The 25,512-nt window shown below is 38.9% G+C and overlaps 1 protein-coding gene across 4 annotated transcripts in view; it reads left to right on the top strand.

Moving 5' to 3' along the window:
- Nucleotides 1-25,512, top strand: part of afap1l1a (actin filament associated protein 1-like 1a) — a 59,995-nt gene that overhangs the window by 33,723 nt on the left and 760 nt on the right. For all 4 annotated transcript variants that reach the window (XM_051649811.1, XM_051649813.1, XM_051649810.1 and 1 more), the window contains 13 exons: nt 14,110-14,208; nt 14,335-14,543; nt 16,923-17,102; nt 17,309-17,392; nt 18,722-18,800; nt 19,055-19,204; nt 19,417-19,628; nt 21,016-21,161; nt 21,550-21,607; nt 23,398-23,503; nt 23,977-24,144; nt 24,797-24,972; nt 25,089-25,211. In XM_051649811.1, the coding sequence (XP_051505771.1) occupies nt 14,110-14,208; nt 14,335-14,543; nt 16,923-17,102; nt 17,309-17,392; nt 18,722-18,800; nt 19,055-19,204; nt 19,417-19,628; nt 21,016-21,161; nt 21,550-21,607; nt 23,398-23,503; nt 23,977-24,144; nt 24,797-24,972; nt 25,089-25,211 (1,790 nt within the window). The remainder of the gene's footprint in view (nt 1-14,109; nt 14,209-14,334; nt 14,544-16,922; nt 17,103-17,308; nt 17,393-18,721; nt 18,801-19,054; nt 19,205-19,416; nt 19,629-21,015; nt 21,162-21,549; nt 21,608-23,397; nt 23,504-23,976; nt 24,145-24,796; nt 24,973-25,088; nt 25,212-25,512) is intronic.

Below are 25,512 nucleotides of genomic sequence, written 5' to 3'. Positions count from 1 at the left end.
GTCCGTCGACATTATAACTGGGCATATCTGCCCAGTTATAATGCTCTTCTCCATCATTTGATCATCATTAGATGATAACTGCTGCCATTCTGTAATCAATAGAAAATGTAAACAAACATCTATAAAATTAGAAAATAATTTTCAGTTTACTGCCTGCTTTATGCATGTTATATGCAACAGACAAATAGCGAGTTTTGTGAATAGGTAATTTTAATAACACAATCAATAATGAACCTATTTACATAGAAAGGAGGCATGCTTGTGCTGAAAAGAATGACTTTTGGCACAGAATTATTGCACAGCTCTATATCATTTCAATTAGCACCTGGTTAATCTGGAGTGATGGTTAGTGAATAAAGGTAAAACTGTACTTTGGTTTTTCTGCTTTTGCTCTAGCCTTAAGACACAGGTTTTTAAATACCATACGCAACTGTTTAAAAAAAAAAAATTTATTATTATTTTTTTACATTTTTTGAATTTGCCACTTAGCGTGTTTACAGTTGTGCTCAAAAGTTTGCATACCCTGCCAGAAATTGTGAAATTTTGGCATTGATTTTGAAAATATGACTGATCATGCAAAAAAAAAAAAAAACTGTCTTTTATTTAAGTGTAGTGATCATATGAAGCCATTTATTATCACATAGTTGTTTGGCTCCTTTTTAAATCATTGATCAAAAGTTTACATACCCTTGAATGTTTGGCCTTGTTACAGACACACAAGGTGACACACACAGGTTTAAATGGCAATTAAATATTAATTTCCCACACCTGTGGATTTTTAAATTGCAATTAGTGTCTGTGTATAAATAGTCAATGAGTTTGTTAGCTCTCACGTGGATGCACTGAGCAGGCTAGATACTGAGCCATGGGGAGCAGAAAAGAACTGTCAAAAGACCAGTATAACAAGGTAATGGAATTTTATAAAGATGGAAAAGGATATAAAAAGATATCAAAAGCCTTGAAAATGCCAGTCAGTACAGATCTCAAATGTGCGGTTCATGCAAGACAACCAAAGACTTTGCATGACCTGGAGGCATTTTGCCAAGACGAATGGGCAGCTATACCACCTGCAAGAATTTGGGGCCTCATAGACAACTATTACAAAAGACTGCACGCTGTCATTGATGCTATGGGGGCAATACACAGTATTAAGAACTAAGGGTATGCAGACTTTTGAACAGGGGTCATTTCATTTTTTTCTTTGTTGCCATGTTTTGTTTTATGATTGTGCCATTCTGTTATAACCTACAGTTGAATATGAATCCCATTAATAAAAGAAATGTGTTTTGCCTGCTCACTCATGTTTTCTTTAAAAATGGTACATATATTACCAATTCTCCAATGTTATGCAAACTTTTTTGCACAACTGTATATGCTGTGTTGTTATTTTAACCCTCCGTTACTGTTCGGGTAATTTTTGACCCTTTTGACTTTTCATTTTAAAATTAAAAAAAAAAAAATTTCCTTCATCGGAGCAGTACAAGGCTTGGTGACTTTTCCTCTTGCCATCTGAACACACACACACACAAAACTGGACTTGATTTGATGAGTCTAAGTGGTTGCAAAAAAAAAGTGTGACACTCTTACTGTTCTGGGACAAATTTGACCCACCATAGGAAAGATCAGATTATTGTTGTTCACGTCACTGATTTGAATTTTTATGTTTTCAATAAATTGCCAGTTTGCCATTGCAAAGTCTTCTGTTTGAACTTAAATTGTATTATCACTATTCATTGCTGTTCATATCTGTTTATTGTAGTGATAGCAGTCCATATTTAATCGCAATTAATCGCATTTTTTTTTTTTTAGTTAATCGCAATTAATCGCATATTTTGAAAGTGCTGAAATTTGATACTATATATACTTCTTGTCAAAATTTGTTTAATTTCATCTTAGGAAGAAAACAAAACAATATGTAGCAATATAATGCTTTATTAACATTTTCCAATCAAAGCCTTCCACAATATAAACATAGAAATGCACTTAAATATCTCCAGTTCAAGTCAAATCAAACATTTCCTGAAATCTAAGTGGGAGTTTGACTATTTTTTTGTTTTTTTGTTATTATTATTTTTATTGATTCCATTCATAAAAGAAATAAACATAACATAACATACGGAAACAAATTATATACATTAAGCCCCCCGAACATTCCCCCTCCCCCCACAGTGGTCATAAATAATTAGAACATTAAAAAAAAAAAACATACAAAAGTATACTTTCAAAAAACAATAAGAATGCACATACACATTTAAAACTACAAATCCCTCTCCACTACCCCTCCTCGAGAACCCTCCAAAAACGGCAAATATCTTCCCCACTTCCTGTTAAACAAATCCCATTTTCCCAGCCTTCTAAATATTACCTCCTCGAATGCCGCTACCCCGCCCATCTCTTTGCACCACTCCTGAAATGAGCTGACTTCCATCCCCTGAGAATGATCCGTCTGCCGATCATAACTTCATCTAGGACCCAACTTTTTATATGTCTATCCCCTATATTAATGAACGCCCCATCGCCTAAGATACACAATCTGGGGCAAAATGAAAATTTAGTGTCCAATACATCACACATAAAGCTCTGAACCCTCAACCAAAATTCTTGGATCTTAACACACCACCAAAAAACATGGGTTGTGTCCCCATATACTGATTGACATCTCCAGCAGGTGGGTTTGTCTTTAAGACAAGCCTACACAATCTAGAGGGGGTCCAATAGAATCAATGTAAAACCTTAAATTGCATCAGGCACACCCTTGCATCTCTATATGTAGACTTGACGTTTTCAGAATCCTAGCCCACACTCCCTCCTCCTATACCAAGTTTAAATCTTTCTCCCATAATCTCTTGAGGGAAGTTGAAGCTCCGTCCCCCAGACTCTGAATTAACAGGGAGTAATCCACTGATGCCTCATGACCTTTTCCAAAAGCAGTAATCACCACTCCCAGAGTATCTGCCACTTTAGGGGGTGTATGTTACTCCCAAAAATAGTACAGAGTAGGTCGCACAGCTGTAAATACCTAAAGAACTGAGATCTGGGAATCCTAAAATGTTGAACCATATTTTCAAAGGATCTCAACACTCCACTCTCATATAGGTCACCGAGCGTAATAACCTTCCTCACAATCCACTCTGACCAGAGAAAGGGGACTTATTAATACATAATTTTGGGTTCAGCCATATGCTTGAGGCAACATTTAAATAAATGTCCGAATTTAACACTCTGGACACTTTTGTCCATACCGAGGGCAAATGCGAGATAACGGGGTGTAACTTAACTTTTCCAGTTAGTTTAATAGAAAGGTTTTGCAATGGCGAAATGGGGCAAGAACTTCCTGTTCAATACAAAACCAGGTAGGGGTTCTCTCAGGTGGATGCGACCAGTGAGCCAAATATCTGAGACCGAATGCATAATAATAAAACAAAATCTTGGGTAGGCCTAGCCCACCTTTGTCAATCGACCCATGTAACTTATTGAAATGTAATCTGGGAGGTTTACCATTTTAAATGAAGGACTTTGCAATGCTATCAAATTGCTTGAAATAAGAGAGGGGGACATCTACAAGGAGAGATTGCAGAAGGTAGTTGAATTTTGGAATATAATTCATTTTAATAACATTAACCTTCCCAATCATAGATAAATGTAATGAAGCCCACCTGCCCACATTGCTCAAAAACCTTTTTATTGATGGGGTCACGTGATGCCATGCAAGGGGCAGACGTGTGAGCGACGAGCTTTGTGCACTTTGCTAAATTTTTTATTATTTTCATGTTATAATCTGGTGAATTTAGATACACCCAGTTACACATTTGCTCTTTGATGCAAAACATGGCAAAGAAGTCAAAATCCTCGGGCTCTGGAGACATTAAAAGATACTTACGTATTCAGAATGAAAGCCCCGACAGGCCTACAGACCAGGGACTCGATTTGGATGGCGCGGCGGGAGAGGAGATCCAGTGTCAGTTGTCCAACATGTCGAAGATGTTGACGAAGATTCTTGCTGACTTGGAAGATCTCGCTGTAATACGGCGATGGAAATAAAATTCTCTGAGCTAGTTACAAGAGTGACTGATGTTGAGAGATGAATCGATTGTCTGGAATCTTCGTAGAGGGAATTAACCGCTAATCCGCCCGCAACCAAAGTTGATTTGGAACATCTTCTTGAAAAGCTTGAAGATCTTGAGAATAGAAGCTGCAGGAATAACGTTTTTGTTGGAATTCCTGAGCATGTGGAGGGCAGAGATATGTTGAAATTCCTAGACCAGTTTTTCCTGAGTCTGCTCGACATAACAGGCCACAAGCTGGAAATCGAGCGAGCTCACAGAGACCCAGCTCACAGATTTGCTGGGGGAGACAGGCCCCAATCGATTCTGGCCAGATTTCTGAGATCATCCGATAAAGATCTTGTGTTGCGCCAGGCGAGGAGCAAAGGGAAGCTTTCTTGGAAGAACCATAATATTTTCTTGTTCCCGGACTTTGCGAGTTCGATGAGAGAAACGCGATCGGTTCAAGGAATGTAAGAAACTCTTACATCGGCGAAAGATCACATTTGCTCTGATGTTTCCGGCCAAACTGAGAATAAAAACGAAGTTTGGTCGCAAAGTATTTACATGTCCCAATCAGGCAATGTCTTTTATTGAATCAATGGGTGAGTAAACCATTGGGTGTTTCTCATGTGAGTGGGTCGACTCGCTGTACTTACTCTTGAGGAAGCTGGGCGTCATTTTGGTTTCTTTTTTCTTTTTGCATTGGCTCCACCTAGCAGCTGGAGTTTGTTTTGTGAATAACACTTTCCTTAAAGAAACTTTTGCATTGACGAAAGATTACATTTGCATTGAAGTTCCCAGCCAGTTTGAGAGTGGACACTATGGATGACCGCAAAATATCTACATGCTCACACAAAGGATGTCTTTTATAAAGTTTACGGATAGTGTAAATCATGGTATATACTTTTATGTGGCCTCCGAGTGAATTGACTCAACCATCCGGGGAACCGGGATGCCGTTTTTGTTTCTTTTTGTGTCACAAATTTGTGAGGCAAAATTGTGTAATCCGATGGCAAATTTGTGGGGGCTCGTGGGCGTTCACGGACCTTTTGAGTTTAGAGGGATTGTCGCCGGTTGGCGCTTTCTTGCGCGGGGTTAATGCGCACGTTTTTCTTTTTTCTGTTTGTTTTGTTCGGGGGAAGTTCGGGGTTAGATTGTTTCACTAATGGGGAATGGGTCTGTATAATTTTGTTTTTGACACACAATTTATTTTTTCTATTATATCAAAATGTCAAATGTTAATATGAGTGTACTATCTCTCTCCACATGGAATGTAAATGGGTTGGGGCACCCCATAAAAAGAAGGAAGGTTATTACTTTTCTTAAATGTAAGAAATATGATATAGTGTTTCTTCAAGAAACACATCTCTCCCCGCAGGGAGCTGAAAAATTTGGGAAGGTATGGGGTGGACATGTTTTTTTTAGTGCTGGCTCAAGTAAGAGCAAGGGAGTCATTATATTGGTAAATAAACATTTACAATTCAAATGTCTCAAACAGTCTAAAGATAAATTAGGGAGAGTCATTATTGTTTTTGCTGAAATTCAAGGGCAAAGGTTGATTTTGGCTAATATTTACGCACCTAACGCTGATGATCAGGGCTTTTTTATAGATCTTGAAGGGATGCTGCAAACCGCTGGCACCCCTCATGATATAATATTGGGAGGAGACTTTAATCTTTTGATGGACTCAGTCCTTGATCACAGTGAAGCAAAAGTGTGTAAACAACCTAGAGCAACATTGACGCTTCACAGGATGTGTAAAAATCTTGGTCTTATGTATATTTGGAGACTTTTGAACCCATCTGGTAGGGACTATACATTTTTTTTCATCAGTCCATAAGATTTATTCTAGAATAGATTTTTTTTTTATATCCAAATCCCTCATTTCATCTGTTGTGGATTGCTCAATTGGAAACATTTTAGACTCAGATCACGCCCTGGTGAGTTTAGAGGTGATACCACATATAGAGAAAAAGAAATCATATAGTTGGCGCCTTAATGTGTCCCTTTTGCAAATTCCTGATTTCCAACAAACGATAAAGACTGAAATCAATGTTTATATGGAGACCAACTGGCCCTCAGTATCCTCTGTGGGCATGGCTTGGGAGGCACTTAAGGCGGTTCTTAGGGGCCGGATCATACGGTATGCTTCATTCATCAAAAAATCCAAAGCATGAGAACTCGTGGAGTTGGAAGAAAATATTAAAAGTGCAGAGGCAGAGCTGAAGCGCTGTATGTCAGCTGATGGCCTCAGAGAATTGACCCGATTGAAATACAGGTATAATACTATTTTGTCGCAGAAAGTGGAGTTTTGGTTATTCAGGGCAAGACAGTCATACTTTGAGTCAGGGGACAAGGCAGGGAAGCTTTTGGCTAGATATAAAAATCAGAGAGAGTCTCTTTCTATCATTCATCAGGTAAATTTTTACCTCAGCCATTGATATTAATAATGCCTTTAAAGAATTCTATATTGATCTTTATAGTTCCACGTCTTCGTCTACTGATGAAGATATTAGAAACTTTGTGGAACCGTTAGATCTTCCTAAACTGACGATTGAGCAAAAAAACTCCCTTGATTCTGAGATAACCTTGGAGGAGCTTGACGAGGTAATTAAGTCCCTACCTACTGGCAAGGCTCTGGGGACAGATGGTTTTGCAGCAGAATTTTTTAGATCTTATGCTACAGAACTGGCTCCACTTTTGTTAGAAGTTTATACTGAATCATTAAAGAATGGAAAGCTTCCTCCAACCATGACACAAGCCTGGATCAGTCTGATTCTTAAAAAGGACAAAGATCCAAGTGAGTGTAAATGTTACCATCCAATCTCCCAGATCCAACTAGTATTGTCAAAAATTTTGGCTAACCGATTAAGTAAGGTTATGACATCTCTTATACATATAGATCAGGTGGGATTTATTCGGGGCCGTAACTCTTCTGATAAATCAGGCGTCTCATCAATATCATGTGATCAGTGGTGAATGATCAGTCTCCGGTCGTTGCCATCTCACTTGATGCTGAAAAGGTGTTTGATATGGTGGAATGGGATTATCTTTTTAAGATTTTGGAAATGTATGGGTTCGGGAGTACATTTTATTGGTTGGATTAAGTTACTTTATAGACACCCTGTAGCAGCGGTACAAACAAATGGATTAATTTCAGATTATTTTACTCTGGATAGGGGTACTCAGCAGGGCTGCCCTCTTTCCCCTTTATTATTCAGTCTTGCCCTGGAACCATTAGCAGCCGCGATAAGAAAGGAGGATGATTTTCCAGGGGTGATGGCGGGAGGTATGGCGCATAAGCTTCTGCTTTACGCAGATGATATTTTATTATTTGTCTCTGAACCTACTAGATCTATGCCTTGCCTCCACAGAATTATTAATTCCTTTTCCACATTCTCAGGATACAAAGTTAATTGGTCTAAATCCGAAGCTTTGGCTCTGACAGCATACTGTCCAGTAACGGCTTTCCAGCCGGGCGCCTTCCAATGGCCCAAACAGGGCATTAAGTATTTGGGGATTTTATTCCCAGCAAATTTGTCTGATTTAGTTAGTGTTAATTATGACCCTTTAATAAAAAGATTTTCGAGTGATGTGGGCAGGTGGGCTTCATTACATTTATCGATGATTGGGAAGGTTAATGTTATTAAAATGAACTGTATTCCAAAATTTAACTACCTGCTACAATCTCACCCGGTAGATGTACCCCTCTCTTATTTCAAGCAATTTGATAACATAGCGATGTCCTTCATTTGGAATGGTAAATGTCCCAGATTACACTTCAGTAAATTACATAGGCCGATGGACAAAGGTGGGTTAGGCCTACACAAGATTCTGTTTTATTATGATGCATTCGGTCTCAGACATTTGGCTCATTGGAACGCTTCCACCTGAAAGAGGCCCTCCCTGGTTCTGCATTGAACAAGAACTGCTTGCCCCTATTTTGCCATTGCAAAGCCTTTCCATCAAACTAACCAGAGAAATTAAATCACACCCTATTATTTCACATTTGCACTCAGTATGGGCAAAAGTGTCCAGAGTGTTTAACTCAGATAATTATCTAAATGTTGCCTCGAGCCTATGGCTAAACCCCAAACTATGCATTAATAAGTCCCCTTTTTGTTGGTCAGAGTGGATTGCAAGGGGGGTTAATATACTTGGTGATCTTTATGAGAGTGGTGTGATGAGATCTTTTGAAAATTTGATTCAATATTTTGGGATCCCCAGATCTCAGTTTTTTAGGTATCTTCAGTTACGCCACTTGCTCTGTACTATTTTTGGGAGTAGCATACACCCCCCTAAAGAAGCAGATACTCTAGGAGAGGTGATTTCTGCTTTTGGGAAAAGGTCATGAGGCATCAGTGTATTACTCCCTGTTAATTCAGAGTCTGGGGGACGGAACTTCGACTTCTCTCAAGAGATTGTGGGAGAAAGATTTGAACTTGGTTTTGGAGGAGGGAGTGTGGAATAGGATTCTAAAAAACTACATAAGTCTACATCTAGAGACACAAGGGTCCGTCTGATGCAATTTAAGATTTTGCATCGATTATATTGGACCCCCTCTAGATTGTATAGGTTGGGTTTAAAAGACACACCCACCTGTTGGCGTTGCCAGTTGGAGGATGGAGATTTATTACATGCCTTCAGGAGTTTTGGTTGAGAGTCCAGAATTTTTTTTCCGAGGTCTTGGGCACTCAGGTTCTGTTTTGTCCCAGACTTTGTGTGTTGGGTGATGGGGCGGTTATGGATATAGCTGATGGGTATGTAAAGTGGTGGGTCCTCACCGGCGTGATCATCGGGAGACAGATAATTGTGAGGGGATGGAAGTCGACGGGCGCTCCCTCTTTTTATGAATGGTGCACCAAATTGGGCAAGGTAGCGTCATTTGAAGAGATGTCATAAAGACGGCTTGGCAATTTCGGCTGCATATGATAAGAAATGGGGCAGGTTTTTGGTCTTTTTGGGGGGTGCTCGGTGACGGGCCGTGGAGCGAGACATTTTGTTTGGTTTGGATATATACTTGTTAAATTAGATTGTTTTAATATATATATATATATATATATATATATATATATATATATATATATATATATATACACTATATTGCCAAAAGTACTCGCTCACCCATCCAAATAAATGAATTCAGGTTTTCCAATCACTTCCATGGCCACAGGTGTATAAAATGAAGCACCTAGGCATGCAGACTGCTTCTACAAACATTTGTGAAAGAATGGGCTGCTCTCAGGAGCTCAGTGAATTCCAGCGTGGTACTGTGATAGGATGCCACCTGTGCAACAAGTCCAGTCGTGAAATTTCCTCGCTACTAAATATTCCACAGTCAACTGTCAGTGGTATTATAACAAAGTGGAAGCAATTGGGAATGACAGCAACTCAGCCACGGAGTGGTAGGCCACGTAAAATGACAGAGCGGGGTCAGCGGATGCTGAGGCACATAGTGTGCAGAGGTCGCCAACTTTCTTCAGAGTCAATCGCTACAGACCTCCAAAGTTCATGTGGCCTTCAGATTAGCTCAAGAACAGTGCACAGAGAGCTTCATGGAATGGGTTTCCATGGCCGAGCAGCTGCATCCAAGCCATACATCACCAAGTGCAATGCAAATCGTCGGATGCAGTGGTGTAAAGCACGCCACCACTGGACTCTAGAGCAGTGGAGACGCGTTCTCTGGAGTGACAAATCACGCTTCTCCATCTGGCAATCTGATGGACGAGTCTGGGTTTGGCGGATGCCAGGAGAATGGTACTTGTCTGACTGCACTGTGCCAACTGTGAAGTTTGGTGGAGGGGGGATTATGGTGTGGGGTTGTTTTTCAGGAGCTGGGCTTGGCCCCTTAGTTCCAGTGAAAGGAACTCTGAATGCTTCAGCATACCAAGAGATTTTGGACAATTCCATGCTCCCAACTTTGTGGGAACAGTTTGGGGATGGCCCCTTCCTGTTCCAACATGACTGCGCACCAGTGCACAAAGCAAGGTCCATAAAGACATGGATGAGCGAGTTTGGTGTGGAAGAACTTGACTGGCCTGCACAGAGTCCTGACCTCAACCCGACAGAGCACCTTTGGGATGAATTATAGCGAAGACTGCGAGCCAGGCCTTCTCGTCCAAAATCAGTGTCTGACCTCACAAATGCACTTCTGGAAGAATGGTCAAAAATTCCCATAAACACACTCCTAAACCTTGTGGAAAGCCTTCCCAGAAGAGTTGAAGCTGTTATAGCTGCAAAGGGTGGGCTGACGTCATATTAAACACTATGGATTAAGAATGGGATGTCACTTAAGTTCATATGCGTCTAAAGGCAGATGAGCGAATACTTTTGGCAATATAGTGTATATATATATATATATATATATATATATATATATATATATTCTTAAGTGTTTCCTTTTAAATGTTTTTTTTAATTGTTATTTGCATTTTGTGTCAGACCACTGGTTGTGTGTAGCGGGGGGGGGGGGGGTGTTCAGGGGAAGGGACATACAATTTTATAAATTGATTCAGTGTGTGTATGCTCTGTTTGTGTAATCCTGCTTGTTTGAATCAATAAAAATTTAAATAATAAAAAAAAAAAACTCTTCCTAATATCATTAATCTGTTTGAGACTGTGGCATGGGGGCGTGGTCATGTGTAGGTCTGCGGGAGAAGGAGAGCGGTAAGGCTCGTCACCTGGCTCATTATCTCTAACACCTGTCTTTCATTATAGTGATGGTGAAGGGAGATTTAAAAGGCACGCCAAAGCATCAGAGTGAGAGAGAGAGAGAGAGAGAGAGTGGCTAGAAAGCACACCAGACGAACAGAGAGAGAGAGCTTTTTCATTTATTTATTAACTGTTTGTTTTGACGGTTACCATCAATTTTGTGTAGAAGCTGATGATTACAAAGACTGACCTTGAACCTGCCTCATTGTCTCCTGACTCCTCCATTGCCCACGAACTTAGAACCTTTCTACAGAGATATTTGAATTGTAGATGCTTGCTTATCAATGTAATGATTCCCCTACTCTTACTTGAGCCAGCACTAAAGAAAACATGTCCACCCCATATCTTCCCAATTTTTTCAGCTTCCTGCGGGGAAAGATGCGTTTCTTGAGGAAACACTATCATATTTCTTACACTTAAGAAGAGAAATAACCTTCCTTCTTTTTATGGGGTGCCCCAACCCATGCACATTCCACATGGAGAGAGACAATCCATTCATATTAACATTTGACATTTTGACATATTAGAATACAATTTTAAAGACCACATTCCAACATTAGTGCAACAATCAAACCCCAAACTTCCCCCCGAACCAAACAAACAGAACAAAGAAAAATGTGCACTCTAAACTCAAACAGTCCATTTACGCTTACGAGAGCCCCCGTGACAACTTAGCCGTCGGATTGCTCAAGACCAGTGTTTCTATACAAATTTTGTGAGACAGAATAACACAATAGAAGATAATCTATAAGACAAGCTTCAGCCAGTAGGTGGAATAAACACAAAGAATGTGTAGATTCATCCACATAACTGTCCCGAAGGTGTGTTCCTCCACAAAACAAACTCCAGCTCAGTTTCCTCGGACAGTCAAACGAATGTTCAGTGAGCCGGCCCATTCGGCTGCTACATGAGTGCAACAAATGACCTAATCACTCCAATGACTTGCAAGAAATACTCCACAAAACAAACTCCAACCAATAGGAGGCATAAGCACAAAGAACGTGCAGATTCATCCACAACACTGTCCCGAAGGAGTGTTACTACACAAAAAACACTCCAGCCGGACTAGGCGGAACCAGTTCAAAAAGAAACAAAAAAAGCGCAACACGAGTCAGTCCACTTGGCTGCAACGTGAGTATGACAAAAGAACTTACTCACTCCATTGACTTTATGAAGGACATCGCTTGCTGGGGACATGTAAATATTTTACAGCCATCCTCAGCATCTATTCTCAATTTGGCTGGGAACATCAGTGCAAAAGTGACCTTCCGTTGATGTAAGAGTTTCTTGCATTCCTTGAATAGATCACGTTTCTCTCTTGTCGAATTCATAAAGTCTGGGAACAAGAAAATGCTGTGGTTCTTCCAAGAAAGCCTTCCTTTACTCCTCGCCTCAGGTAACATGAGATCTTTATCGGATGAGGGGCCTGTCTCCATCAGCGGATTGTCGAGCCGGAACCCTGTGATCTCACTCGATATCCAGCTTATAGCCTATGTCGAGCAGACTCGGTAAGAGCCCATCCAGGAATTTCACCATAACCCGACCTTCTTAAGCCTCAGGAATTCCAACAATACGGACGTTATTCCGCCGACTACGGTTCTCCATATCCTCCAACTTCTCCCAGCCGTGCTCCAAATCCACCTTGGTTGCTAGCAGATTAGCAGATAATTCCCTCTCCGATGACTCCAGATAATCGATCCGTTTCTTGACACCACCACTCTTGTAACCACCTCAGTGAATTTCATCTCTATGGCAGTGATCGATCGACGTATTACAGCAAGATCCTCCAAGTCAGCAACGACCTTCATCAGCATTGCCGACATGTTCAACAATTCTCGCCGAATTTCCCTCACTTCTCCGACCATATCGGCTCAGGCGGCGTCAGCTTGAGAACGTAAGTGTCTTTTAATGTCTCCAGAGCCCGAGGATTTTGAATTCTCTGACATATTGTTTTTCTATAACAGTTATGGAACAGGGTGTATCGAATCTCACCGGTTTATGACATAAAAAGTATTATAACTAGCAGTGCATTATAAAGTGTGCAGAGCTCGCCGTTCATACGTCCTTGCATAGTGTCACGTGACTCTCCCTGGGAGTTTGACTAATTTAAAGAACTAGTCTCCACATAGGTTGCATATTCATTGCAATGTGCATTAAATCTCTTAAATTCTTATCATCCACACTATTAATCTGCCAGTAGACTGTGGCTATCCACTTTCCTACAGCAGTCGTGAAGCTGCGTTCATGATTTGCGTCCTTTCTCCATCATTTTATCACTGACTGGGAACGCTGTTAGAGATTCTTTTGTCTTCTGAGATAACAATCTCCGCAGCTCTATAATAGGAGAGAGCGTAACGGTCCATTGTAGAGTGTTAAGACAGTTCCGCCCATAAAATGTCTATGGGACCGTGCATATGCTAAGCTTGTAGGCTCTTCTTGGTAGAAGGGCTCTGGCGCTGTGGTGTACTGTGTACTGACTCCGGGCGGACACATTACAAAGGTTCCACCCTTCACACCAGTGTTTATTCTGTGTTAACGATAATTGCGTTAATCGCGATTAAGAACAATTAATCGCATGTGTAAACGCGTTGATTCTGACAGCTCTAGTTTATTGCTGTTTGTTTTATTTACATTTTTAATCATTTACTCTATTGAGTTATTGAGTTATGTTTGATGTCTAAAATAATTCATAGGTAACAAAATGCTTTGCCTTCTTTTCATTTCTTCTCTTTTAAATACCGCAGGTTTGACTGTAAGCATAATGTAGCATTATTGCAAGAACTGACACTTCAAAACAAGTGTTTTAAAAAAATAAATAAACTTTGACAAATATTTGATAATGTCTAAGTATATATCCAAATTCATAACTTGTGAAATACATTTAGAATTTAAGTTTTTTTTTCAACACTGGGTTACAGAGACCAGGCCTATTTAAATCAATGGATCACTATTGTCACCTACTGGCTTTAAGGATTATTTCATGTCATGTTATGTATATTTTTTTTTTTCCCACCAGATGGAAGCAAATGCTCCAAAAGTCTGACACAAACTGATATTTTCTGAATTTGTCAGATTCATGAAGTTTGTTTTTTCAGAAGTGAAATTAAAATAAAATTTATTTTATTTAAAAAAAATTATAATTTTATATTTTCAAAAAATCTAATTAAGTGTAAATACCATCAAATTCCAAATGAAATGCAAAAGTTTAATGTCATGAATTTATTGAAATTTATTTGCTTTGTAAAAAATCAATTCAGTACATGATTACCAAACAGTAAAGGTATTGGCCTATAATAAAACTGTAACTAAGAGTTAAGTAATGTGACACTTTATGCCTCTTTTATTCCTATAGGCAGCTCCAGCCCTCCAAACTCCATTGAAGATGGATATTACGTAGATGCTGAGAATAATTACCCAACCACGCAAGTGAATGGACGACGCAAAAACTCCTGTAAATGAGTAAACCTGACCCTATATTTAGGGTCAGGCATGTCATTTCCATCCATGTGGAATACTACCCCTACTTGTTGTGTCATTTCTTATTAGTCCTATTAATGTGATATTACTCTTTACACAGATAATGACTCAGACGCCTTAAGCAGCTCTTATGAGTCATATGACGAGGAAGAGGAGGAGAAAGGCCAGCGTTTGACGCACCAGTGGCCCTCAGAGGAGAACTCCATGGCCCCGGTGAGAGACTGCCATATCTGTGCCTTCCTTCTGAGGAAGAAACGTTTTGGCCAGTGGGTCAAACAGCTCACTGTCATTCGTGAAAACAGACTACAGGTAAGCTGCCAGAAACCCCAAATTATTATGAATAGGGTTGCCACGATACCAACATTTCAGTAGTCGATACCAGTGCCAGTTAATTTGCACAACTGTTGACAACAGTTTTGATAAATCAGCAAAAACGAATATGCTAGGCCTTTTGAACACACTCCTTTATTCAAAAATGTTAATAAATTAATATGGTAACACTTAACAATAAGGTTCAATTCGTTAACATTAGTTAATGCATTAGGCATCATGACCAAACAATTAACAATATTATTATTATTTTTTGGCAGAATTTATTAATATTTGTTATTGCTAGTTAATTAAATACAATTGTTAATTGTTAGTTCATGTTAGGTCATAGTGCATTAACTAATGTTAATATATACAACTTTTGATTTTAAAATATGTATTACTATACATTGAAATTAACTAGGATTAATAAGTGCTCTACAAGTATTGTTAATTGTTAGTTCATGTTTACTAATATGTTTAACTAATAATAAGAAATAGAACCTTATTGTAAAGTGTTACAAATTAAATTAAGTTTTTTAAGTAAATAGTCAGTAAAAAATAAAGAAAAAAGAAATTAACAATAGAATAAATTAAACAATAGAACAAATATACAAAGGAAGTAAACAGTGCTTTTTCAGTTATATATAAAGCAGCATAAAGTAAACATTCATATATTGAAAAACAAATACAAAAAATCTGTTTGGTTGGATTTAAACTGCAAGGTCTAATGCATAGATATACAATTTTGACAAACATTCATTTTTTTTTTTTTTTTTTTTTTCATTTATCAATTTGGTAACACTTTCTATGAAGCCCATATTTATAATGCATTGTAAAGGCATTACAATGCATTAGTAATGTCTTATAATACACCTTAGAATATGTTATAACTTCTCGTAAATAGTTGTAACCACAATTATAATTCATTATAATACTTACCTATTCATAATTATACATTAGAGTATAATGCATTATAACACAAGCAATATCCAATTTATCTGCAGAAGTTATAATGTGTTATAGAGTACTGTGCAAAAGTTTTAGGCACTTAAGATGTTTCATAAAAACGTTTGTCTTAAGATGGTTATTTATATCTTCAGCTTTAGTGTGTCAATAGGAAAAATACATTTTAGACTCCCAAACATTACTTTTGCAAATAGAAAAGATTAGAATAGAAGAACAGGGCGCTCTGCAAGAGATGGCGTTGCCCCCACTGAACACTGAGTCAGTCTGAGATTACATGAAGAGACAGAAGCAATTGAGACAGCCTAAATAGATAGAAGAACTGTGGTGAATTCTCCAAGAAGCTTGGAACATCATATCTGCCAACAACCAAGAAAAACTGGTTCCAGGTGTACCTAGGAGAATTGGTGCTGTTTTAAAGGCAAAGGTGGTCACACCGAATATTGATTTATCTTTTTTATGTTTACTGGACTTTGTATGAGATTAAGTGATAAATGAAAACTATTTATGCCATTATTTTTGAAGACATCCTCACTATGCAACATTTTTCACAAGTGCCTAAAACTTTTGCACAGTACTGTATATATTTGTAATATATAATAGGTATGCTTTAAGTAAAGTGACAAAAGCAATGTCTACTTATAAACATCCATAAGATATAATTAAGTGGTGAGTTTAAGTATAATTTAGTGGTGATAAGACATTAAAAGTCAAGCTGGAAGTTATATACATTACACATGCCCAAAATACAAAATAACACGCATTCAGTGTAAATTTTGAGATATTATGAAAAACACTTGTAAATCTACAAGGTTTAAATATATCAGAAATTTTCTCTCTCTCAAAAATAAATGTGTATGTTGATCACACATGTAGCCAGTCTTCTTGGGTATTGTTTGACTTATAATGTATTATATGTTACAAGTTTATGTTATGGCTGTTTATAAGAAGATATTTCTTTTGTAACTTTACTTAAAGCAGGCAAAGGTCACTTATAATATGATTACGTCATAAACTCTTTTGACTGTTTACACTATACAGCACTTATACGAACTTTATTAGCTTCTGCTGCGTTAAAATTGAATGTTGCTTGTGTTATAATACATTATACTGTAAAGTATAGCAATGAACAGGGGAAGTCTTATATATTATAACTGTAGTTATAATTATTTATGAGAAGTTATAACTTATTATAAGGTGTATTGTGAGACATTATTAATTCAGTATAATGCATTTACAATGCCTTTACAATGCATTATAAATATGGGCTTCATAGAATGTGTTACCATTAACTTTTTGCCCCACCTGTTTACATTTACTTAAGACACAACTGACTGTTATGGATAATTTATTAATTTTGAATGATAAATGGAAACTTCTGATTCACTATTTGTACAATTGTTTGTGTTATAGTGCTATAAAAGCTCTAAAGACCACTCGCCCTACATGGACATTCCACTCAGCCTGTGCAACGTCATCTACGTTCCCAAAGACGGGCGAAGAAAGAAGCACGAGCTGCGTTTCTCTCTTCCTGGAGGAGAGGCTTTGGTGCTGGCAGTGCAGAGCAAGGAGCAAGCCGAGAAATGGCTCCAAGTAAACACAGTCCCTTACTCAATACATTTCATCTCACACTAGCACTCTTGGTTCTCCATTATACCTGCACACAATGGATGTATCCGGCTGCCAGAAACAATATTGCACAAGAGGAAAATGGCTTTTGTAAATGGGCCCCCCTGTGTGATCAAATGTTTACATGTGCAGGAAACGGCTGATTTGTGGATATCTTTGTGTGATCACAGGTGGTGCGTGCCGTTACAGGTCAGGGGAATGGGTTGGACAGCCCATCATCTACCTTGAGTCCTAGGAAGATTGAACTGGATAAGGTGGAATCCCAGCACACATTTGTCTCTTTTATGCCTCCTGTACATGTCATTCTCATCACTGACATATAAAATGTGCATATGATGGATTGGAAGAACTTTTGGGGATATACTTATTTATTAAACAGAGGACTTATTGCAACTAGAGTTTATTAGAAAACAAATAGTCCCACTTACACAGTGTAGGCTGAATACCTCAAGACCTGAGCAATTATTTATCTAGACTTTACCTTTGCAAAAAGTGCTTTGTCAGTACCATGGTACAGTGATTTTATTAGATGGTATTCAGATCAAAGTACCATATTACTGGACGTTCATATACCATGGTACTGTACGATCACCCTATTCATCTACCATGGTATTTTCTAGAGGTTTGAATCAGCAGGAATCTGACGATGTGATAATATTAGGCATGTAACAATAGACACATTTCTCGATAGGATACAGTAGCCTTAAGATATGATATGATAAAAAAAAAATACAGTGCCCAAATATGATTCACTTAAACTTATTAAATGTTTCAACATTAACTAAATGTATTTTATATCTTAAATTAATCAAAGGTGTCTTACATTAGCAACAAAAAGCAAATTTAGTGTTTGTTGACCTAATGCTGCAGTATGCTTGGTCTTCTAAACTCTGAGTGGGGGTGAATTAATTAATGTGAAAATGTAAAAAGCTCTCTAGTATTTTAATGGGATTCCAAGGTACTTCAAAAATTTTGTTATACATTGTTGTAAGTTTTAGCTGCTCCACTCTATTTTATTGTTATTTTACTCCTCTTTTAAACCTGTTGTTTAAAATGAGTGAGTTTGCTTTCTATCATTGTGTGTAATTACATCCCCACCACTGCTGCTGAGACTGCAGGTCTGTGTATTTGTGTGTAAAGACTGGGAGGCTAAATGTTGTGGGCACACTCTTCATCTGTTCTGATTAAAATGTGTCAGGGTGGTAAATTCTGCCAGAGCAGCTGTAAATAATGTGTTAAATGTAAGAGGCCTGTTGTGAGAGGCAGAATGATGGGGTCTGTTATGATGTATATGTTTTTGTATGCCAGGAAACTTATTTATCTGAATTAAGCAGTGGGCTGTGAAAGGTACACTCCGCTGGGAGTGAGTTTCCTGTCTGAACTCTTTTGCAGTAGCTGTCTAGCCACAGGAGCATTTAGAGTTAATTCCTCATTCACTTGTTTGTCTAATCTGCATATCATTTTGTAACACTAAGTCAAATTTGCCAACAAACCCAAGTAGATTTCTTATGTGCAAATAGATGTGTACATTTTAACATTGGACAAATATTTAGTTTGACCTGGCTGTGCTGTTTTGTCTCTAGTGGCTGTCTGTGGAGAAGCAAACCTCAGATTCTGACAGTGTGCCAAGTGGAGAGAGTGCCCGTGACAGCCGAGAAAATGGTGATCCATCCATCCATCTTCACTCATTCTCTAAGAGCTTTTTCACAGGTTCTCTAGTAACAAGCAGAAAGTCAGAGCAGGATGTGGATTGTTTGTATTTATCATTGTTTTGGCCAGTGAATGTTTTTAATGTCTTTGGCCTAATTCCTTCAGATTTAAATGTCTGTAGATTTTTTCACTGGTGTACATTGACCACACAGGTTATTATTTTACCTTTCATTTCATTCATCCAACATACCCATTTGTGTTTACAGGTAAACATAAGCGTGGTGCACTGTCAGAGCTTACAGGCACCGTAAGCCGAGCAGCAGGAAGGAAGATCACAAGAATTATCAGTTTCTCCAAAAGGAAGCCTCCACTACCAGGAGACAGCCGCACCTCACTCGACCAGGACCCTCGGTGTGGTACGAAACCTGCCTTTTTCTCTCATATCCCCTTTTTGTTCTCATATTACAATGCCAGAGATTCTCTCCACCTGTTATTTTCAACATTTCTTTCTTTGCCTTTGATCTCAGACAATGAACTGCAATAAATCTTTACACCATGAAACGGAGGATGGTGTAGTGTAACAATTGCTCTAATGCTTTATATGTGTGTGTGTGTGTGTGTGTGTAAGGTTATGTGGGTGTGCTGGTAAATCAGTGCTGGAAGGAGCACTGGTGTCGTGTGCGGGCTGGATCTCTCTACCTTTATCATGAGAAAGGAGAACAGCGAATTCCCCATAGCATTGTGGCTCTGAAAGGCTGTGAAGTTGTCCCAGGTCTGGGGCCCAAACACCCTTTTGCTCTGCGTATACTGAGAGGAGGGGCAGAGGTGGCAGCTTTAGAGGTAGGGAATGTTTCGTTTAGAGCTTTCACAAAAGTACTTGACCGATACATTTCTTAGTTTGAAGGCGAAACACAATAAACCTGCTTTTTATCAATATTGAGACTGAAATCTGGCTTCTTCAACTATAAGCTGTCCTGTGGTGAACAAGCTTGGCTCAACTATGCTAAGTTTCAGGGAAAATTGAGTTTCAGTAACTTTAAAATACACACTTCGTTTACACTTTTTTTTTTTTTTTCTCAGTTTCAGTGTTGACAGTTACTTCATTTTGCTTTTTTAAGGAGCTGTGTTTTATATTCTGACATTGTGAGACACTAAGACACAATATCCATGTTTACCCTTAAATGCTTATGCTCCATGTTAAACCATAATTGCTTATGTTGGACCCATGGCCTAGTGGTTAGCACACATGCTACTGACACAATAGCTGCTTTTCCACTATTGGGCCAGTGCGAGCCAGTGCTATCAACTGCTCAGCCAGGGCAAATAGCCTCGGACCTCGAGCCGCGTGATCAAAATCGATCTGCATTCCCACCATCGGGCCAATAGCCCTGCAGCATTGCCCTAAAGCTCACCCTTAATTCCCACCTTGGTGCCAACATCACACACATCTCCCATTTCACAAATAAGAGGGAAACTCAAGCTGAGGTGTCAGACTCTAGCTAGCCCTCCAAATTAACATGGATTTGTACTGTGCCCGCAATTGCACTACACCCCCCCCCCCCCCCCCCACACACACACACAACCTTGTGCACTGGATACACAACTTGGCAAGTTGGGCGACAATATACTAAATCACATTTTCATTCGGCAGACACCGTCGATCTGACGTTGCACATTTTCATCAGCCCAAATATTCAGAAGAGCCCTGATTTTGTCTAATGACCAGTACTGACGATTCTCCATTCTCTGTTGAGGTAAGCTGGTAGCTAGATATGAAAAATGGGGAAATGAGTATCTTGGCGTTGAAACCTCTGACTTGATTCAGCAAAACTCTGCCTATGTCTTTGACCCTGCCTCAATCACCAGTTGGCCTTCTTTGGCCCAAGGGTAATCAGCAGGCCAAAGGCCACTGGCCGTTGGCCCAGAGGAAGCCCCGAGGAGGCATGATGAAGCCCCTGACGTGACATTGGGAGTGCACCTGGCACGCACTAGCGCGTCCTCATTTGGCCCGATAGTGGAAATGCGGCTATTGAGCCCGGTGTTTATGTGGGAAAAGTGATTCGAATCTGGTCTGTTCTTGTTTCCTGATCTTGTTCTTTCCCCTTATTCCCAACACTTCCTGTCATCTCTTTACTTTCACGATCAATAAGGCTGTTGTTTTGACTTCGGTTATGTTAGGGATTGTGCTTGTTGCTCATTTGTTTTCCTTTGTGTGTTTGTGTGTTAGGCGAGTTCCTCGGAGGACTTGGGCCGTTGGCTGGGAGTTCTGTTGGCTGAGACCAGTTCCTCTGCTGACCCGGAGTCCCTTCATTATGACTATGTAGATGTGGAAACTATTGCCAACATACGCACAGCCGCCCGTCACTCTTTCCTGTAAGTTAGTGAGGGTGAAAAAAGACGAGGAGTGGCACACTTGGTTGGGTCATCTTATCGTTACTTAAAGGGATAGTTCAAGGATAGAAAATGTTATCATCATTTACTTTAAACCTCATGATGTTCCAAACCTGTATGACTTTCTTTCTTCTGTGGAACACAAAAGGAGTATGTTAGAGAGTATGTTTAGTCTCAGTCACCATTCACTTCCATTTCTATGCATACATACAATGAATGTGAATGGTGTCTGAGGCTGTCATTCTGCCTCACAGTAGAGAGAAAGTCAAATGGGGTTGGAACAACATGAGGGTGAGTAAACAATGACATAATTTTCACCCTTTAAATATTCTTGATTCACTACTGTTATTTAATTTTGCTGTTTATTTAGATGGGCGACATCCACAGATTCAAGAACATATGATGAGGTCCCTTTTGAAGCCATGGAGGTTTGTGGCATCTCCACTTCATCGCACATGACCAAACATTTGGGTGTACACACTCACTAAAACATTCTAATGCATAGATGTCTTGCCCAGATGCACAACATCAACACTTCAGTCAGCACGTGCTGTCCTAATATAGCTGCAGTGTGTAGCGTAATCACTACAGAGGGTATTCTTTGAAGTGTGTGTGTGTGGTCTTGCATGGTCTCATCTGCATCTGTTTGAGATTTTCATAGCCCTTCCTTTGCCTCTATATGACACTTCTCTTACCTTACTTTCAAAACAGCTCCTTACTTTTAGAAATTGGGGGAGAATATACAGTCTGGTTCAAAAGTTAGAGTAAACTTATCCAAATGCTTCTATTTAGCATTTTTCTATTTTTTTTATTTTTTCATAAAAAATTAAAATTTAAAGTTGAATTGAAAAATAACATTTCAGAATGTCTTTGTATTTGGTATGTCCCCCTTTTGCTTTTAAAGAGTACCTATTATGGTTTTTCAAATATTACCTTTCATGTAGTGTGTTATATAGCTGTTTGTGAATGTAAAAAAGTCTGCAAAGTTTCAAAAATCAAAGTGTATGACAAATGGAGTTATTGACTCCCAAAAGAAAGAACCGATTCTGAACACCTAAAACGAGTCGTTAGTAATTCCAGACTTACTTCCTGTACTAACCTATGTAATTTGGTAACAAAAAACCCACCTCTGGTCTTCATTGGCTGCTCGCGAACAGCTTTGACCCGCCCACAAACACTGCAGTAGACCAATCACAACAGACTGGGACATCTGACCAATCAGAGCAGAGTAGGCTTTCTGAAAGGAGGAGTTTAGAATTAATCCTTTAGAACGGATCATTGAACAAGTCGTTTTTGACACTGGGGAAAAAAAAGGTAATGCTGCAATTTAGATTACAAGCAAATGAAAGTGTTTTTTGACCTTGGATGCATGTAAATGTATTGTATAAGAGAAAATTAAACGGGTAGTTGACGAGGAAATTTTTTTAGGTTACAAATTGTTAATTACAAGGGTATTATGCTATAAATGTGGTTTGAGGACATTTCTAGTGTCCCCATAATTCAGATCACTTAAAAAACATACTAAATTGTGTTTTATTGAAAATGTAAAAATGCCGAAAGTTTTGTGAGGGTTAGGTTTAGGGGTAGGGTTAGGGGATAGAATCTATAGTTTGTACCGTATAAAAATCATTATGTCTATGAAGAGTCCTCATAAGAATAGCTGCACCAACATGTGTGTGTGTGTGTGTGTGTGTGTGTGTGTGTGTGTACCTGCGTACCTGCCCTGACTGGTCTTTAATGAAAGATAAGTGTGTAATGAGTGTTTCTGTAGTAGGCAGGGGTTAGAGCAGGTTCAGTCTTCATGGCCTCTGGCCTCTGGCCTCTGAGCAGCATGTTAAACCCAGTCTGAACCCATAGATGATGAGCACTAGCTCTTCTCTTTTATGCATGCCTCAGCACTGGTGATTGTGTGCCCTCAATACACTATGCCTTTATTTGACTTTTTTTCCCAGTCAATATTTTTTTTCCAAAAAATATTTTTTTTATTTTATCTTTCCTTTCTTTTCCATTTAGCAAACCACAATTTTCAGATTTAGAGGTCTTTTTGAAACTGATGAAGCAACATGCAGTAGAATAGACAGACAGACAGACAAGCGGGCAGACGGACGGACGGACGGACGGACGGACAGATAGATAGAATCAATTATATTTTAGGATTATATTAAAAGTATCTTCTTCATTCGGTTTCTGACCTGTTATACTTTTTTCTTGTTATCAGGAAAATGAGAGGCTTAGGGGAGGAACCCAAATAAAACATCATTCTTTCTCCAGCAGTGACCCTGGAAAGCCCAGTCCACAAATCACACTTAAGCGCCACGGCTCCAGTGAGTCCCATCACTCAGTTGTTGTGTCCAGCATTGTCTTTAGACATATCCTTACTTTTACATTCTCTTTGACATTTTACACACATTTTCTTCAAACGTATTTTGTGGTTTACTATAGAAAGTTATATCTTGATGCCCATTTGCCCCATGTTTTTATGGAGGCAATGTGAAATGATGATTATGCAATGTGAAATGAAAAGTAATGATTAAGCATTTGTTAGCAACCCTGTTTATTTCTTGACCTCATTTTGACCATTTGACCACGACAAGTTCTCATGCCGTCACATCAGAAGCATGAAGCAGTCCGGATAATGTAACCTGAGCTTTTGAACAAGGCATTTTTGTTTGATCTATGGCTCTCTGCATTTTCACACTCTTTTCTCACACTCAGTACTACAGATAAGTGCTAAGAGCTTTGCCACTTTCCCACAACCTTCTAGAGGCTGACCTTTGAGCTTTTCCTGACATTTCAGACGCAAATCAGTATGGGAGGTATGGGAAAACACGGGCACAGGAGGATGCACGCCGATACTTGAAAGAAAAAGAGGACCTGGAGACAGAAATAGACCGTATCAGAAGTGCACTGATCTCTCTGCGGAAGGACAAACGAGAGACCAAAGAGAAGATGCAAGGTGCAACCGGTGAGAAAGAGCTATTCCATTTCTAATTGTTGTGAAATTACACAGGTGCAGTATTTGTAGTACAGAGGAGAAAGCTGTGTGTTTTACCCGATAATTTTAGATAATTGTTTGATTATCAGTTGTTTTCCCGCTTTTCTCACTAGCCCTATTAACATATTAATTTTAATGATGACACTATAAAAAGCAATAAGTTGCAAGGGCCCCTTAACCATGGTAAAGTCAATCTAATGCATGTTCAAGTTTTTTTATGTTTTATAAAGCAACACTGCAACAGCAAAATTGTAAAAGACACTAATGACCCAAAAAAAAATATATATATATATATATTTATTCATATTAATAATCAGAATAAACAATACTTCATCTGAGAAATTTAGCTGTTTACAGTTGTCAAGTAACAGCACCTGGCACATTAATATAGCACAATCGCTTTATTGCATTTTAAAACAGATTCGAACTTGGCTTATCGAACAGTTGGAACTATCCTTTTTATAAAGTTTTAATACTTTTTTTGCACTTTCCTGCTTTCTCATTAACATAACTGTTGTCTGTAGTCATGCTAATTAATCATCACAAATTTCTTGAAGTTGTTGAGATAACATATCTCTGCCAGGAACGTGTATGTAAATGTAATTATCTATGTGTTGTGCAGAAAAGCTAAAGTTGGCTTTAGAGGAGCGCGTAACCCAGCTGGAGGAGAGCTGCCGAGTGAAAGAGAGTGAGCGTGTAGATCTAGAGCTCAAGCTCACTCAGGTAAAGGAAAACGTGAAGAAATCTCTGGCTGGTGGAGCACTGGGGGCAGCTGCAGATTTTAAACCAACAAGCAAGGTACTGACTGAATCTGTGCCACAGAAATCAATAGAATAAAATAAAAAATTAGCAGATAGTCCAAAGATTGTGATCAAATGTTCTGTTCTTAAATATGCTCCTTCCTTTTCTACCAGACTCAAAGGACTGAGACTCCATATACTGAGTCATTTCTACCTGTCAACTGTGCCTCAGAAATGCGCAAGTGGCCCCCCTCCAACTATGCATCCACAAAGGGAAATGTTATGCAGAAAGCCAAGGTAAAACACAGAGATTTATCCAGTGCAATGTATCAAAAGGCAAATAGTGCAAACAGAACAGCTTGTTGCATCAATAGAGATAAGATTAAAAGCATTGTCAATTTGCAGTAAGGCTTTAATGAGTTTCATCAGTCAGTTTATGTGGGTTCTGTGAGGAAACAGGTGCAGTTTCCCAATATCATGTTTTCCCCCTGGCATTACATAACTTGCTGATTTTTGTAAACTTGCTGTGTGTGTAAATTCAGAGGCTACTGATAACGTGGCCTCAAATAAATGAAGACATTAATTATTAGAAATGCCA

The sequence above is a fragment of the Myxocyprinus asiaticus genome, chromosome 22 (assembly GCF_019703515.2).
Source record: "Myxocyprinus asiaticus isolate MX2 ecotype Aquarium Trade chromosome 22, UBuf_Myxa_2, whole genome shotgun sequence".
NCBI lineage: Eukaryota > Metazoa > Chordata > Actinopteri > Cypriniformes > Catostomidae > Myxocyprinus > Myxocyprinus asiaticus.
Note: the sequence above shows the minus strand (reverse complement) of the source record. Positions and strands in the feature narration are given on the sequence as shown.